Source organism: Carassius gibelio, chromosome A12, assembly GCF_023724105.1.
Source record: "Carassius gibelio isolate Cgi1373 ecotype wild population from Czech Republic chromosome A12, carGib1.2-hapl.c, whole genome shotgun sequence".
Classification (NCBI taxonomy): Eukaryota; Metazoa; Chordata; class Actinopteri; order Cypriniformes; family Cyprinidae; genus Carassius; species Carassius gibelio.
In genome coordinates, this window is record NC_068382.1 from 18800848 (window position 1) to 18820103 (window position 19256).

Consider the following 19256-nt stretch of genomic DNA (forward strand, 5'->3'; position numbering starts at 1 on the left):
AAATGAAAGTTCAAAAGAGCAGAATTTATGTTAAATGGAAATCTTTAATAGCATTATAAATGTCTTTATTGCCAATGTATTGCCTTTTGATCAATTTAATGTATCCTTGCAGATTAAAAATCTTTAAAAATACTGTTAAAAAAATGTCTCTTTATTGAAAAAAAAAAAACACTTTTGAATGGTAGTGTATGTAAGCAAAACTGACATATTGAAATGTACTCAAATTAATTGGAATGAAACCAAATCAAAATTGGAATAGAACAGAGTTGGAATCTGTATCGATACCCATCCCTAATATTGAAATTCAAATTAGCAATGCAGTCTTACCCTGCTAATGGCCAGAAGGAAGTCTAAATGATCAGACTTGTGGACAGAGTGCCTCAGTTTCCAGTAAAGTAAATGTTCCCAAGCGAAGACCAGCAGACTGAGACCCATAGCCACGAGCAACATGTAGAAAACACCTGCCATGTTGTCTATGTCTAGTTTGGAGCTCATGACCTCATTTTTCTCATTCTGGCATATTCCAGACAGCCATACTGTCTCCAGTCTCTGTGTGTCCCCTGCAAGAAAGAAAACTGGGTCAGGAACAATGCCAGAAACAGCGGCAGTCAAAGACTCCTCAACTATGATAGAAACAACTGGATACTATAAGAACAATGTACTGTATGTGCTCTGCTCCAAGACCTTAAGGCTACCTGTCTGCCTAGATATAATGTTAAGACATCATATGTGTGCTCCCAGTGTGAAAGCTGCTACCTAGTTTGAGCAAGGTGTAGGTCCATTTCAGAATACATTTTGTTATAAATAGAATAAAAAATAAATGCACTAGGATTTAGTTTCTACTGTTTAATGGAGTCTTTAATATGCCTGTAGCTTGCATTTCATAAATAACCTCTTATATTTCATACGTAACCTCTCAATTCTCAGCACATTCCGTTTCTTACAGTAAAAGGGGAATGTGATAGCTTCCATGCTGGGGCAGAGGATATTAAGTGTGGACCAGTTCCGGTCCCCCAAGTGCAATTTACCATCTCCCAGGAACTGGAGGAGGGCTAGGTCTATGGGGCGCTTCCAGCGGGAGTCCTTCTGCAGAGCAATGCCGTAGCCTGTGGTAGCAAACACCTTCCCACTACCAATGGTGACCAGCTTGCAGCCCTCGTCCTTGCCAGCCATATAATTAAGAACTGCTGCATCATATATGAAGGCGTCCAACTTCCTACACAGAGGACAGAAATTATCCCAAGGCAAATGGCCTAATAATTACACGAAATTTTGTCAAGTAAATAATTAGCACTTGTTAATTTATACTCCTTCTTTTCCTTGACAAATGGTAAATGTTACATTATTTTGCTTGGGTGTTTCCCACAGGTGTTTCACTGACCCCTAGATCTCTGCAACTTGAACATATCTAACAAAATTGCTCATAAATGATGCCTGTAATTACCAATGGAATAAATCAAATTTTCTTTGAAGCACCTAAATGGTACCACTATAGTACATACACTGTAAAAAATAAGTGTAATTTTAACTGTAAAATTTTGTAAAAACGCTACGAAAAAAAACTGATAATAGGTTAACAGTAAGTTCCCGTACTATATACAGGGAAAAACTGTAAAAGATCTAACAAAGCATTTAATGTAAATTTACAGTAAAATTCTGTTAATTATACAGCTTTTAGAAGTAAAAAAAGAACAAATCAATGTATAATTTACAGTCTAAAACTGTAAACTGATATTCCCAGAATTCCCTGCGTGACACTCCACGTTTGAAAGTATTTTGTTTAAATAATCATGTTTTTAAATAGTTCCTGTTATCAGTTATGTACATTTGAGCTTTATGTTACATCTTCTGTTGCTTAATGAAAGTTTTTTGCATTATTTAAGTATCACGTGTGTTACCATGATGGTGTTTTGTGTTTCCATAAATGTGCACCTTCTATATGTTAATATATACTTCTGCTTGTGGTGAAGCTACTTGTGATGAGCTTTGATACTTCATGTGGCTTTCTCTTATACAGTACCATCTTTATTATTATGGTGGTTGTCAGTATTTTCAAGGTACAAAACAGATTTAATTTTGTGTGTTGTTGAATTTACTGGTTTATATTCACATTTTCTTGTTTGTAAATTACAGCTTTATATTGTAAAATTAACAGTTTTTGACGTAAATGTGTTTACAGTTTTCTGTATTTTTACAAAATTATTCTGGCAACCACAGCTGCCAAAAAGTTTTTGTAAAAACAACAAGAAATTTTTTACAGTGTAGTTTTTTTGTTGTTGTTTTTGTTGTTGTTTTTTAGCAATCAGAGCTCTATCACACAACCACACACACATAAAGTGTTATTGCTGAAGCCCACCCTGTCTTAAGGCTGTTGAGAGCTTCCTCTACTCCCTTTTGGTTGTATTTTATCATGTGGGTGTGCATGTCAGGGTAATTGCTCCGAATATTTCTCTCTGTGCTGCCATTTGGGACCGTCCCGAAGCGAAAAGGAGGATAATGTTCCTGGGGTTTTTGAAACTGAAACAACAAGGAATAGATGGCAATTCAATTGTTTAGCTGAGGCAGGTTACGGCTTAACCTTAATAGTATAGATCAACACAGATTACATGGACTTCACACAGAATTACCAACTACCCGGGTGGTGGTGACCTTGGAAAAGGTTATAAAAAGTGCTGTTTGTTTGTTTGCTTTTCTTCTACTCACTGATTCATGCATTTGGACATTTGGCAACAGCTTATCCATATTAATCCATATTAATGCAAACGATAAAGGGATACGATAATATGGTGTGAGTTCTTGGTCACAATGCATGAGGTTTAGGAGTACATTTTAAAGTCAGTATGTTCAAGAACACATAAATACACCTTATATAACACTATATATTATGTTTCTTTTAGCATCTAATAGAATAGCTCCATGTACTTTATTTGTATTTATTTTTTTAAATCTGTGAACATTTAATCTGTTGTTACGACTCATTTACAATGTACATATACAGTTTACCTTTTTGTCACTAAGTCCAGACACAGTGTCAATGTACTGCTCTTGGATCATGAAGGCAGCTAAATTGGCTGTGTAGCTGGCGAGGAAGATGACAGCAAAAAAAGCCCAGACAAGGACCATAATTTTGCTGGTCGTGCCTTTGGGGTTTTCAATAGGAACAGAGTTATTGAAGACGATTCCCCACAGGAGCCAGACAGACTTCCCAATGGTGAAGGTTGGACCCCCCGGGGCTATAAGAGAGATAAATTCATAGTATATATAAAATAAAATGTAATTATAATCATTTATCTAAATATGATTAAATTATATATAATCAATAGCTTTTTTTTTTTGTGAAAAAAATGAATGCCTTTATACAGTAAAACAAAGGTGATTGAACAAAATATTTCCATAAAAAAGAGCAACACAACTTTTTTTCAACATTGATTACAATAAATATTTCTTGATCACCAAATCATCTTATTAGAATGATTAATATAATACACATATATGTATCAAATATAACTAAATATAGTTAGTCACAGATCAGTCTGAGTAAACTTTCGTTTTTTAGTTCTACCTTGACAGCAGTTCTTAATGTGGTTCTTGTGTCTCACACACAGCCATAGAAAAGCCAAGCAATCAATCAAAGTCAAATTAGCAAAGCGACAAACGTTAATTAAACCTCAGAAAAATGACCTTTTACACTAGGAGACAAGTACACACCCTGTCAGCTCAGTTTATATGGATTGATTAGGCTGCTTCCACAACTATCCTTCCTCTCCCAGAGCTTTGTGCCTGATAGAAAGAATACTGTTTGAAAAAACAAGGCTCACCTTTGGCACTGACAAGGCTCCGGTTGTACCCAACAGGGCTGAAGTACTCAAACACGAACACGGTGATTGCCACAACAGTCAGGCACATTACAAACATCATAACCCACACGGCTGGACTGTAAGGCTCTGCAAGACAGAGGGGAAGACACGTTTCGGCTCACAGAAGTATATGAGGGAGGCCTTGGAAAAAGACAGCTAATGATGACTTCTCACCCAGGAAGGCAGAGGGTGAGACTGTTCCATTGCTTCTGGCCACCATAACACTAATCCCAGTCTCCACGAACGGCACTGAAAAGTCAACAATCTCCGATCGCTCCTCATTGATGGTAAGAGAGCCAATTGCCATATCTGCACGCTTGTAGAAGACCTTGAACAAGGAGAAAGTGAGTGAAAACTTTAGACAGCCATCAGTGGCATAATGAAATAATGAAGGTCCCCCTGAATTGTGAGACAGGACCCTCCTACAAATGGTGATATCATGAATTTGGGAGTGCCACGATCAAAAGTAAGGTCTATGTTCAACAGAGAACTTACTTCACTTACTTTAGACCATTAGTAAAATACTTTCTAGTAGTATGAATACAATCCAGACATACTATCTGCCATTTACAATTACAATGACTCTGCCGTGGCCACATGGAATAGTTTATAGTGTATAGTGTTCCATGAATGAGCACTTCAGAATTTCAGTGGAAAGAGTAGGATACATGGGTATGTTTTGCATACTGCATATTCATACATAATACTAATTTGACATGATGCATTTCACATGCCATATTATAGGCATATTTGAGCATAAAGAATGCCTCCATGCAGCATTAAAGCCAAGTATAAGCAATGACCTATACATTAGCCAATTTTAAGTAAGTACAAATTTAAAATGTTTTGGGAAAGTTAAGTATTTATTTATTTATTCAACAAGCATCCATTAAACTGATGAAAATGACAGTAAAGAAATTTACATTATTACAAAAATTGGCAACATTTAGTTTGGGGAGCAATTCTCACTAGTTGCTTATCAGCATGCATATAACTAGGAGATTATATGTTCATTAGAACTCATAAAGCACATACTAATGCCTTATTCTCATTGACCATTTTCTACATCATTCTTAATCCTACTAAATACCTAAACTTATCTACTACCTTGCAAACTATTAATACACAGTAATTAGCAGTTTATTGAAGGAAAAGTATATATATTGTTTCAAATGAAACATATATATTTAAAATGAATGCTGTTCTTTTGAACTTTCTATAAATACAAATATTAAGCAGCGCACCTTTTTACATTGATATTAATAAGAAATGTCACTCGAGCACCAAATCAACACATTTTAATGATTTTATTAGAATGACCATATGACACTGAAGACTGAAGTAATGGCTGCTGCCATCACAAGAATTAATGAAATCTTACAGTATAATAAAATAGAAAATATTTGAATAAATTGCCACAATATGATTTTACTGTGCATTTGATCAAACAGATTCAGCTTTGATGAGAATAAAATACTTCTTTCAAAAACAAACAAGCATGTGTGTGTGAATATATATACCAATTTCTTCAAGGAATAGAAATGGACATGTACCACCAGCCCTGTCATCACACAACTTGTAACATCGCAAATCAGTCTTAACAGATTGGTTTTGTCATCACCCACAATTAGCCTAATAAATGAAAATTCCTTATTTAACACTCATGTCAGTCCGAAATTGCTATCTAGCTATTATATAATCATTATTAATCTCATTTAATTATCTATTTCTCACGCTTTTAAGCCTTGTAAGCGGGGCGAGGGTTTGCTATCTTTAAACTCATCAGCATGTGAGCAGATGCAGGTAATGAGAACCGATGAAGTGATCAGCAGCTGTGGAAGACACTTAACCACCGGATTATACACACAGAAGGAGGTCACAGGATGAAATGTGTCAAGATTGCATTTTAAAGTCAGTTATGCTCTATGAATGCCCTTAACAGCATTAGCGGCAATAATTGGAGGGTTCAGGAGATCTGTTAAATACAGAAAGAAAACAGGGTGCGAGTAATGTTAGGAAAAGCGTTTTGACACTGTCATAGGAAGCGGATTTATTTTTTCCTATCACGCTGTAAACGGCTTTATTTTTGTATTCTCAGATGTTAATTTAGCTCATTTCCCATGAGCTCTGAACTGTTGACATGTTCGAAGTGTGAGTGCGTTTATGTGAGAAAGAGAGAGAGAGAGAATGTGCCATTTCATACCTCTCCAATCATCCCATTCCAGACGCCACGGACCATCTTGCCATGTTTCCCATTGGTGACCAGATAAAGGTCGTATGAAAACTTGATTGTGCGTGAGAGCTTCTTTAGGATGTCTATGCAGAAACCTTTGCAGCAGAGTTTGGTGTAAGGCTCAGTGTGTCCCGTTACACTGCACATAAAGAAATATGTAACAATCAAAAAATGCTCAAATTTGAGTCCTGAGTGTCCTTTTTAAAGCTTGAAGACTTCAGACCATGTTCCTTGTAACTTTGTTCTTTGTTTTGGGTGACTATTCCTTTAACCCAATCAGGAACCAAAGTTAAAAAGGTTAGGTCTCATGTGTGTCTATTGAACATTTGGTGAAGAAGATCAAAGTGTATGGTTCTAGGGCAAAACATATGGTGTGACACACATCTGAAAGAAAGACTACTGACAGAAAGACTAATTAATTATAACTGAAATAAGGAAAGAGGAAAGGATCTGTGCTGCCATAAGAGGATATGAAGAACATCAGAAGACTTCATATACAGACGTAAAATGCAGTACTGCATGTCTGAGGGATTTTCTCTTACTGACCTGAGAAGAACAGTAAATAGTCTACAGAATTATGTTTACTCGTATCCTTAAGCACATATTTATCGAAGCGGTCACACTTTATTTATCTCATGTTTTCTTGCAGAATTGTAAGCTATAAACAGGATTGTGAATCCATATCTCATAGTTCTCAGAGTTTATGTCTCAAAATTCTAGATTAAATCTCACCATTATTTTTTCATATATGTTTATATGTTAGAATTGCGAGAAAAAGTTTGAATTGTGAGACATAAAATCTGAATTTCAGGAAAAAAGCATTGCGAGAAATAACTACATAAATTATGTTTATATATCTTGCAATTTTGCATTTATATCTCTGTAAACTCACAATTATGAGACAAAAAAAGTATGAATTGTGAGATATTACTCAGAATGGCAAGAAAAAAATCTAAATAGTGAGGGGGAAAAAAGTCACAATTACCCTCTTTAATTTTTATTCAGTGATGGAAATAAGCTTCCATAAATAAAAGTAGATAAATACTGTCTCAAAAGGCAACTTAAAAACCTATATCTCACCACCTCCCAACGGTGCTGGCGCTTTGGGTTAAGTGGGCTGTGAATTGAGGATGAGTTGTTTAATCAGTCAAACACATACACAGACACGAAGCACAAGTGACTGAGAAAGTTGGCGTCAAAGGGTATTGGTCTATTTCCTGGCATAATGGACACAGGCCCTCAAACAAACTGGGTGCCTAGTGAGTGCCAATCAATGAGTTCTCCTTTAAACAAAGTTAATTATAGTACATTGAGTAAAATGGTTCTTTGTTATCATTTTTGTACAGTCAGTTATTGTGAAACCATTAGAACTGGATGAGACAGTGGCTTGACCTATCTATTGCAGAAATGGGTGTAGCACATCGATCTGGTTGTAGTGGACTAATGCATTTTATATCCAAACACAGTGCAACGTTATTGCCATAGTCTGCTGACCTTGATATATGTGGTATCATAAGTGTCATCAACTGCACTGGATGCTCTGGTGGTGCTGACATTAGAAAAATACGAGCATACAATATACAATATACAGGAGACCTAGTTCACACTATCATTTAGTAGTTTGGGGTCAGTAAGAAATATGTATTTTGCTTACCAAGGCTGTGTTTATTACAAAAATACAGTAAAAAACTATTAGTTATATTGTGAAATTGTATTACAATAAAAAAAAGTTTCTATTTTAATATATTTTGAAATGTAATTAGTTCCCATGATGGCACAGCAGCTATTATTTCAGTCAGTTGTTTCACATGACCCTTCAGAAATCAAAGATGCTAATTTGTTGCTCAAAATGATCAACATTATTAATTATCAACGTTGTGCTGTTTATTATTTTTGGAGAAACCATGATACTTGACTATAGGATTCTTTTATGAATAAGAAGTTCACTCCTTGCTAAATAAAAGTTAAAGAAAAAAATCTTACCGACCCCAAACTTGAAAAAGGTAACATTAAACTGGCACCAGAAATTATGATGAAGAAATTCAAGTTACCATGATAAACTGTTTGTGACAACAAGCCCTGCTCTACCCGACCATATTTCTATGAATTACTTTACATATGATTAACATATGTAAAACACATTTGTAGACAAGAACTGGGACTCATTGTATAATAAGCTCATAAATTCACATTCACACATGAAATGCCTATTGTTATCTGAAGTCCAATTAAAAGGAGTTGTCACGCTTTCCAGAACTTCCTGAACACCAGTGCCAATTAGCATGAAGGTGTGTGATGGGCCCACAGCAGAATGACACCATTATGGTTATAGATCATTGTTTCCTCCTCAGCCATCACATGCTACCTAAGGGGTGATTACTCTGCTTTATGATTTATTTACACTCTCTCCCTTCAGCATGGAGCAATAACGAGCCTGTCATCTCTCTCTCAGGGCACGGCACACTCCTCACTCACCAGGTTTTACCTCCAGAGCTGCACAATTCACTGAACCTACTTTCATTTACCTGGGGGAACCAAAGACAAAACTTTTGGAATTGCACTATTTTATTCCAAGTTTATGCCTAGGGCAATGAGAGTTGAGGGATTAATTCATGGAATGAGCAAAACTATTCCTAATAATAGGTTTTTGGGTCTTCAATAAAGTGAGCTTCTGTTTAAATCATTAAGCCCTCTGGTAAGACTTGGTGGCATTCACAAGCACACAAAAATTTAGTAGCCAAGTTTGGGAGCCTCCAAGGTGCTTAACTTGGGTCTCATTTCCATTTTTAGGACCCACAAAAAAATCCTAGTGAGTAAGAATTCTTAACAGGCTTTTGCTCTAAGGTGATGTTTCAATATAACCAAGTATAAGTATGGTGCAAGGCTGTTAAACAGGTGTCATATATATATATATATATATATATATATATATATATATATATATATATATATATATATATATTTGTGTGTGTGTGTAGATATATATATATATATATATATATATATATATATATATACACACACATACACACACTTAATGATCTGATCATACTGTTTCTCAAGCTTTGTCAATATTTTGGAGCATAATAATTGTGTCTGCATTAAGATAAGTCATGCAAATACATTTTTGGGGGGTGACTACATCTTTAAATAATACTCCAGTAAGGTAATTAGCTGCATCTTGAACTCTCTACAATCTCGTAGATGCAACAACACAATAATGTGTAATAAGCTTGCTGGACTGTAACAAGTTGCATAGCTAAGTGACTCTCACAGCATATTGCTAAAAGGGAATGTTTGCCAAATGTGTGTAGGCTTTATTAGATTTTTCTTTTTAATTAGCAGACCTGTTTTTCCTTGTTTTATAATATCAAAAGCTGGCAAATATCATATAATGTTGGATGTTTTTACATAAAGTTTAGTGAAACTCTTTCTTGTCCCTTGTTTCAGATGTTCTTCTTTGTGTTTGTACTGTGACTCATTCTAGAAAGTGAAAAGGTTGCTGTCTCTTATTTTAAAATTATTAATGGGTACCTATTATCATTGTAGTGGGGACAATATATCCAGAGGACTATGTTTATTGCTCTCCTTAAGAGACCATTCATTTTTAGGATAAATGCAATCAAATGAGTCCTTTTGCATTTGCAGCAGAGAGAGGATGATCTAATGTGGAGCCTTTGCTCTTTATTACATTTTTTAGATATTGGTCTCATAAACAAGCCCATTGAAGGAATCTCTTCATAAACAAGAGCTACAGATGTTGACCTTTTGAAGTCACATTGACAGATTTACCTTTCAGTCCTGTTGGACTGCCGACGACACGGCACGGTATTGCGCACACAAGTGCCCGTGGCAGGATCAACACTCTCCACGATGACAAAAGGCCTCTCCTCCAACGTGGCTACAGTCAGGTGGCGGTTGTCAGACACGGGCTCCAGGAAGCTTCCATAACGGGGCCATACAGGGTATCGCATCTGCAGAATCCCTCCCTCAAAATTTCCTACCTGTGGAGGGGTTTAGAACAGGGATAAATGAGGATTAAATGCAAATGCAAACAAAGCAAAGGTGCTTTTCAATGACTTTCATTGACCCAAAGCTAAACCCGCATTGTTATATTGTCACTGTCAGTAAACCTGAAAGTGATATAATAGTCAGAAAATCTTTCCTTTTTAATGGAAAAGTTTATTGAACCTTGAAAAAAAAAAGATATATATGTATATATATATATATATATATATTGAATATATTTATTTACATCAGGTTATTATGGCTCTTATGGTATAACATAATATAGAGCTCCTACTTGAGGAAAAATATTCATTTGGATTCCAAAATTTTGCAAAAATATGCAAAGTTGCTGATGTTTGTATGGACATAAAGTAAGACAAAATTCTGAGCTAATTATGTAAATCAATAAAATATTAATAACAGCATAGAAGACTGTTCCCCATCTTGGGCTGAACGTGGGGACTGGAGCCCTCCTTGGGCTGGACGTGGGGACTGAAGCCCTCCTTGGGCTGGACGTGGGGACTGGAGCCCTCCTTGGGCTGGACGTGGGGACTGGAGCCCTCCTTGGGCTGGACGTGGGGACTGGAGCCCTCCTTGGGCTTGACGTGGGGAATGGAGTCCTCCTTGGGCTTGACGTGGGGAATGGAGTCCTCCTTGGGCTGAATGTGGGGACTGGAGCCGACACTGGAGCGGACTCAGGGGCTGGAGAATTCAGAGCGGCTGGCGGGCTTGACGACGCACTGTTTCTGGATTGGAGCTGGACACTCTCTAGACACTGGAGGATTCCTTTCCTTCAGCTTAGCCCTGTGGCATCTGGGAGGTCCAAGAGGCGATAGTAATTGGCCCCGATCCAGAACAGACAATTGGAAGTGGCGCTGTCCAATGCCATCACCGCTGCGAGCCCGCAGAATTCCCTGGCGTATTCGATGAAAGCGAGATCTCTGGAGAACCGAAGGGCTACTTTCATGGCCAAGGGGAGAAAACAGGGAAAATCAAGAATGACAAAAAACACTTTCAAAAAACGGAAACAAAACAGGGAGAAGGGGTACCGCTTTACTGTATTATTTCGGCACGGTATTGTCACGGTAGGAAATCCAGTGTTTCCTCCGTGTCATGTTTTGTGGTTGTTTTTGTACTTACGTTGTCTCCATGTGCTCGTTTAGTTGATTGTCATCACCTGGGTGTTGATTGTCTCGCTCCAGCTGATCTTCATCACACCTCAGCTACTTATACTCACCTCGCTCTCTCTCTGTTGTCAGATCCTCTCTCATGTCTCTGTGTCCTAGTTGGATTACCGTCTTCCGTGTTCGTGTGCTGGATTGGGTTCGTGTTGTCGTCCTCGTGTCAGTGTTCCGGTCTGTTCCTGGTTTCACCCATTGACCTCCTTCACCTGCACCATCGACTTCACCATCCAGCTCTTCTCACGCCACCGTAGACCTTCCTTGCCATTGCCTACATTCTGGACTCTCTTTCTAATAAACATCATCTGATTGCCTGCAATTGCTTCCTCCTCTTTTACCTGTCGTTACAGGTATTCTGTCACGGTGTGCCTACTGTGTAGGAGATGAGGAGACGAAGGAGCGAGGAGACTTTATACTTTTTAAACTTTAGACTTTAAATAGAGACTTTAGTTTAGACTTTAGTTAGGAACACACAAGTACCTGTAGCAAAGGAAGCGACAAACAATTCTGGATGCTAGACATGGAAACAAACAGGGCTTAAATTATGGGACTTATCAATGAATTAACAAGACTCACCTGGAACTAATAAACATAATCAGACACGAGGGAGAAACTAGGTCATGGAGAGAACATGGGAAGAAAAACACAAGTCACAGGTTACGTTAATCAACGTAAGGACCTTTTGATAGGTAAAACCACACACAAACATTCAAGCAAATGACAGGAGTGATAAAGGAATATGTTCCAAAGTCCAGTTCATGGTGTCTTCCTCACGGGTGTGTTGTATTTTTCATCTGCTGTTTAAAATGATTATTCACAGGATAAAACTCTCCGTTGACGTGCAATAAATATCGAAAGTTATGTACGAACACCTGTCTGTTCTACTCATTTTAACTGACTTGTGAAAACTGTAAAAAAAAAAATTTATATACGTATATTTGACATATAGCAACTTTTTTTTTTTTTTTTTTTTTTTACAGTAACGCAAATAGTAACTTTCCCTGGTAACGAGTTACTTTTATTATAGAGTAATTAAGTTACTAACTCAGTTACTTTTTGGAACAAGTAGTGAGTAACTATAACTAATTACTTTTTTAAAGTAACGTTCCCAACAGTGTGTATAACCAAATATCCCAAAGCTTTCTTATGTTATTCTCTTTTATTGCTGTTATTTTAGATTTTTCCTCTGAACTTGGAATGAATTCGTAATAATGGTTAGAATTTATACTACTCCAGTAATGAAGGTATTGCACAAAGCCGTAAATCTACCAGGGCTCAGAGGCTCACGGGGAATCTTAACATAGCTGTTTGTAGACTGTGGAAAAGCTCTATTATCCAGAGAGAACTCAACCCATTGGTCTAGCTCAGCATAAAAAAGACTATGGAGAGTTAGCTTCAGAGCTGCTTCTGCTAAAATTTCCCAAGAATCCATGCGTCACACCCAAATACCAAGGGGGAGAAGTACAAATACTGTCCATCCATGGGACCCTGTTTTAAAGGTACATGAGAGAAGAACATACACACCTAAAATTTAAAATCTGCAGTCAATTAACTGGTGTTGTTATTACCTGACTACTTCTTGAATGTGTGACCGCAGCTCCTCTATTTGTACTCTGTTGCATATCCTTTTACCACAAAAGACAGGAAAGCTCGGGAAAGTGTTGCCAATAATTGTGCAGCAGCTGTTTGACAGCCTTTCCCAAATGCAGTGGATGCTTTTCGGATTGGGAATTGTAATCCATGTTTGGTTATGGTATTAGCTGTGAGGGGAAGTGAGCGTGATAAGCCTCGGTAACAGGGATTTATTGAAGAATCATTCATAAACTTCAGCAGAACAAATAGATTCAATCTCAGGACTCCAGGTGTGACAGCCTGGTGGCACATCACATCTGAACATTAGCAATGATGACAAGAGCACTAAAGAACATCTGATTTGCACATTAAATGAAGGTGTTCTGAAATTGTTGAATCGAGACAATGCCCAGCAGTTATTTCTGGCTGTTTAGTGAGCAGCGACCACTAAATTTCAGACCAGCGACTGAAATAGGCTGTGTGGGGAAAGTGAAAAGTATAGTGATGCAGCAGAATATAATGGCTGTAAAAGCAGGGTTTTCTATTCTTGTTATGAAGTGCAAACCAGATTTTGGTCAGATATCTGTTATTTGGAATAGCCTATTGCATTTTACAGCTGCCTAGCATACCTGGGATGCTTCAGAAGAGTTTTTCAAAAGCCAATGTCTGTCCAAATATTAAACGAAGTCATCATGTATTTAAACTACAGCAGCATTTTGTCTATTGCAGTGATTCTTAACTAGTGAATTGCAACCAAAAATAGATTTCAGGTCTCTTCAGAAAGGGTTATAGAGAGTAGGGATGGGCGATTTTGAATCGTCAAGAAATCCACTATAAACCAATCATAGAGACTGTGACCAAATGTGCGCTATTTATAACCATATGTAAATATACTCAACCGACAGGACTTTGTAAAGTTCTTAACACATCACAGCAATAAAGAAACATGGATGAATCAGAAAGCAAAGAGTGTGATGTGGATGATATTAAAATGAGTTATCAAAAGCCCAATAAACCAGGAAAGTGAATTGAATCCTGGAACGCGAACACACAAAGTACATTAAGCTTGAATAAAAAAATTAATGTATATTTTATTCATGCAGTGTATTTTAAATTTGATTCCTTAAATTTCTGTAATATTTCTTACATGAATGCTGTTAGACAGACTGTTAGGTTTGTTGTATTCAGTTGTATTTATTTGTTCTATTCCTTGTCCTTTGTGTCTTTGTTCTGATTATTTACTTGTCTTATATAAGTTGGAGAACTTTATTTACTTTTACTTTTCAGATATATGGACTACTAGCTTTTACTGCTCAGTAACTTGCAAAATAGGAAGTAAAAATCATTTAGTGCAAATATAAAGTGCAACTACCCATTTAATTGTGTGAAATGAAACAGCAAAATTACCATATTACCGTATTACTGCGTCTGCAAAGCATGTGATAGTTAAGTGATACCAATGTTCTCACATTTCCTTCTGCGTCATTTGGGCTTTGTCTTTCTTGGAGATACTAACATGGTACCAGCAGAGAAACACAGTCTCGGTGCTGTCAGTATGCCAGTACTTTAAAAGAGGGAAGCAATGATTCATCTCACTAATGACTTCAGCACAAAACATGAACAGAGTGTGCACAGCATGAGAAAGTGAGGTGGTGCAGAGAGTGTCAATGGGAGCGTGAGAGGGGCCACAGAGCAATGTGACCAGATATAGATAAACTGTTATGTCACACAGAGGGGGGTCAGGTGAGCCGTGAAGGCCAGAGGAGGGAGTTAAAACTAAACACTTTAAAATAAAATAAATAATGTAAAAAATCTTAGAAGAAACTATACTTGTTGCACACTTCTTAACAGCAGAACAAATTACTCTCACTAATTGCGTAGTTTATGTGCACACGCTGTCTGCGATGTCTTAGTGCTTAATTTACTAAATTAATTATGCAAATTAGCAAACACACCTGCAAAATCTATACTGAATGCTATTTGTATTTCACACTGAATAGAGCAGACTCTGGCACACTATGCTGGAACTGCACAGTATCGCTCCACCACTGCGATCCAGAAGACTGATTCAAAATTCACTTGTCGACAAAACGTGGCTGGATATTGCCCAGTTATAACAGTTTTCTCCATCATTTGCTTGTCATTTGATGAATTGCATACAGTCATGTCATGTTCAATAGAAAATGTACTCTTTTAAATTAAATTTCCACATATAGTATGTCGGCTAATAGTGCAATGTTAACTCAGCTTGTGCAAAAAACAATGATTTTTTTGTGAACAAGGCACAATGAGTCTAATTTAAATAGAAAAAAAGGGTTTGTTTGTGCTGAAAACAGTGACATTTATCTATTTTAATTAATTCATTTAAATACAATATTACTACCGGATTGTGGAAATGTTACTTATAATATTGGTGCAAAAGGAAAAGCCACAGAAATTTACAGAAACAGGTTCATAACTTTTTAAAACCTATTTTCAAAACGAGGTTACAATTTTTCTTTGCTTAAAATGTGTCTCCATCTTCTTGTCATTAACAAGTCATATGTGCGAGAATATGTGCGCATTTTAGACGACAACACACATCCTCTAATATCCATATCCTCTAATCCACCTAGAGGAGGGTGTGATGACCGGATGTAAATTTGGATGTCAGTTTGATCTCTATTTATTCCCCTAATCTCTTTTTGTAGTCAGGTGGTGTTCACACATTGCCAGACGGCCTACACATGTCCCTATCACAGAGGCCAAAGTGCTGGAGTGCTGGCCATGTGAGTAAGAAAGGACTATTTCAGAGAGCCAAGTGTAATTGCATCATGACCTGGTGTGTATGGTAATAAATCTCTAGCATTGAAAGAGCCTGTGAAGTTGGCTTTTATGATTCTTGTTGTATTAATGTGAAAATCTGTGATCAATAAAAGCTAAAAGTTATTGAAAAGGTCCAACATATATTAACGTTTAGCTTTTATTGATCAGAGATTTTCACATTAATACAACAAGAATCTTTTTTTCATATTTTTTTTTTCATTAAATTTATCAAAAGTGACAGTAAGGTCATCTACTGTATAATGTTCCAAAATATTTATATTTCAAATAAATGCTGTGCTTTTGAAATGTCTATTCATCCAAGAATCCTGAAAAAAAAAAATTATCTTCGATTTCACAAACACCATAAGCAGCAAAAAAAAAAAAAAAAAAAATGTTTTCAACATTGATATTTCTAGCATACTAAAAATGTTGAAAACAGTTGTGCATTCCCAAAAAAGTTGTGTATTTCCTAGCAAACAAATCCATAATCTTGGCATCATTAGTGCTATGCTCTATCACCAAGTGCCACCTCAGTAAAATGTAGTGAATTGTAATTACAGAATCGTTATATTGTAGTGTTATTTTAATGGATGTTCCAGAAATAGATAGATATGACTTTCAAACACATAAGGAAGATAAAAGATAAAACACTTTAGGGGCTGCAATAACAAAGACTATATCTCCAGCTGTGTTCCCTCTTCTAGCTTTGTGTGGTGACCTCTGAAATGTTTCAACATTACTACTTTTAGCGTTATTATCTTGCAAGACTTACCTTGTCCCAATGTCTCTCTCGATCCAAAGCAATGATCACCATGGAAGGTTTAGTGAGATAGCCATCAGCATTGAAGGAGAGGTCCTTATGCTCCCATGACACATTTAGCATATGTCTGTAGAACAAATGTAGCAGCTTTAAATTAGTAGACCAAAAAAAGTAGATTTGATTATAAGTGATTGTACAATTGCCTGGATTTTATCCATCTCCGAAATGAAACAGAAGGCTATCAGGCACAGCAAGGAGGACATTCCAAAAACATCCTCTATTTTTTTTCTTTCACTAAGTCAAATGAAAATAAACCAGAGTGTACAGATACTAATACATTTACAGTATTTATTCTATCCCTTTAATACCCTTTGTCTCATAGACCTGAACATTTTTCCTAAACAAATTGTTCACTTATAGGACTAACTACGGGTGGAATAGAACAGGATTTAACATTGTCATTCAATTTTACTGATGCAAATGCAGCAGCAGCTAGCATTATACAGAAATCCTGACATGACTAACAACTATCAACAAATAAATCTTGACAGAAGTTCATATAGACAGCTCTATATCCATATTATCCATCATCAATGAGATTTAGCTACTTTGTAAACAACAAAGCTCATAAACATTCAATCTCAGTGTTTTATACTGGACAAATATGCTCTAAATATGAATGTTAATTACTTTAACAGCAATATTCCTACCATAATGAAAACATTGTTACCGTTTATTCACCCTCATATAATTTAAAATTTGAGTAACAATCTCTGGAGAAAAAAAATCACTTCACACAGATCATTTTCATTTAATGACAGTGCAAAGTTCACCATGAGATTTTAGAGTTTAGATGAAACCTACTAACTGTCTGTTGGATATTTTTCCATTGAGGCACTTTAAGACAGTATTTGATATTATTGGTCATAGTATTTTGTATATTATTAATGATAGCCTTGTTTCTGGTGTGGTGCCATCACCGTTAAAACATGCTGTTGTGCAGCCTCTTTTTAAAAAAAAAAGCCAAATTTGGATAAAGCCGTGTTGTCCAATTATAGACTTATTTCAAAACTTCCTTTTTTTGTCTAAGATCTTAGGGAAGATTGTTCTAACTCAATTGCAGAGCTCTTTGGATCAGAATGCTGTTTATGAGGTTTTTTCAATCATGTTTTAAGGCTTACCATAGTATCGAGTCTGTGCTTTTAAGCGTACTAAACAATATTTTATTATCAAGGAACTCAGGACAGTCTGTGGTTCTTATGCTTTCAGACCTTAGTGCAGCATTCAACACAATAAATCATGGGATTCTTATCTCTCACCTTGAGGAGGTGGTTGGCATTCAGGGTTCTGCCCCTGATTGTTTTTTTTTTTTTTTTGTCAACATTGGTCAGACTTTTTTTATCCTCTGTTCCACTGACAGGTGGGGTTCCTCAAAGGTCTATTCTCTGCCCTATTTTAATTTCATTATATATTTTACCTTTAGGGTCAATGTTTCATAAATATTGAATTGCTTTCCATTTTTATGCTGATGACACCCAAATGTATATCCCCTATAAGAAAAATGTCAGAAATGCCCTTAATTCTATTATGAATTGTTTAATTGAGTTTAAGACCTGGTTGGTGTCCATTTTTTTTTTTTTTTTTTTTTTATGAGAGTAAAACAGAGCTTGTCTGTTTTGGGGACCCTGCACTTCCCGATCTATTAAATTTAGGTATGACACTGTCATACCTGTTGTCAAAAACTTTTGTTTGATAATGATCTGAATTTTGATAAACAGATTAGCTAAGTTGTTAAATCAAGTTTCTTTCACTTACAACTGTTGTCAAAGGATAAGTCGTTTCTCTCTTTTAGTCATCTTGATGAGGCAATTCATGCATTTATCACGGTGAGACTTGATTATTGCAATTCTTGTATGTGGGTTTCTGCTAATTTGCTTTAAACAGATTGCAATTAGTTCAGAATGTGGCTGTGAGGCTCTTTTCAGGGACTCGTAAGCGAGAGCATATATCTCCTATTCTGTCTTCAATGGGCTGGTTGCCAGTCAAATTTAGGATTGATTTTAAGTTTAAGTTTTTTAAAGATCTTCTGATCAATCTACGTTAATTGTACAGAAGACTAGGTATAAGCAAAAGGGGCGATCAGGCCTTTGAAGTTGTTTCTCCAAAGCATTGTAATAGGCTTCCGCCTCATATTAGACATGTTCCAACCCTAAATGTTTTTAAGAATCACCTAAAATCTCATCTTCTTTCCTTAGCATCCCAGCAGTGTTGAAGTATTGTTTTTTTATTCGTGTTTGTCTGTTATGGTGTAGATGTGTTTTAAACTGTGTTGATTTTGTACAGCACTTTAGTAAACGCTCCGCTGTATTAAAATTTGCAATATAAAAATGTATAAACTATGTTTGAAAATATGACAATGATAAATAATAATAAAAAATGAAAAAAACACAAAAGTAGTCCAACTATTTGTATTAAGTATTCCAATATTTCTGAAGCCGTATGATCTGACAAAGCATGATAAACAGACAGAAATTTTAAATTATTTACTGATAATCTGCCCTTCTTCTGAACTTTTAATTTGACACATGAGATTTTATCAAGTCAGTTAGCTGAATTTTGATTTGAGAACAAATCAGTGCGATTTATACACAAAATTCATTGAAAAGGATTCATTCAATGATTTAGTTCTCACTGACTTAAGTTAACATCTTACTTTTACGTCCCTTTTTTCATTGTTGGTTTTCACATTATTGACAAGAACCATGTGAAGATACATGAAATAACATGAAGGTGAGTAGATGTAATTTTAATTTATTCCTCTACCCATTGTACCGTTTCAC

General features: G+C 36.2%; 1 protein-coding gene across 1 annotated transcript in view; it reads right to left on the reverse strand.

Moving 5' to 3' along the window:
* The window catches only part of LOC128025389 (glutamate receptor ionotropic, NMDA 2C-like), a 41090-nt gene that overhangs the window by 7787 nt on the left and 14047 nt on the right, over positions 1 to 19256 (reverse strand). The window contains exons 4-12 of the mRNA XM_052611718.1: positions 16429 to 16543; positions 9883 to 10094; positions 6061 to 6229; positions 4032 to 4185; positions 3819 to 3944; positions 3004 to 3233; positions 2357 to 2517; positions 1029 to 1216; positions 328 to 560 (exon numbers count right to left, since the gene is read on the reverse strand). Coding sequence (XP_052467678.1) covers positions 328 to 560; positions 1029 to 1216; positions 2357 to 2517; positions 3004 to 3233; positions 3819 to 3944; positions 4032 to 4185; positions 6061 to 6229; positions 9883 to 10094; positions 16429 to 16543 — 1588 coding nt within the window. The remainder of the gene's footprint in view (positions 1 to 327; positions 561 to 1028; positions 1217 to 2356; positions 2518 to 3003; positions 3234 to 3818; positions 3945 to 4031; positions 4186 to 6060; positions 6230 to 9882; positions 10095 to 16428; positions 16544 to 19256) is intronic.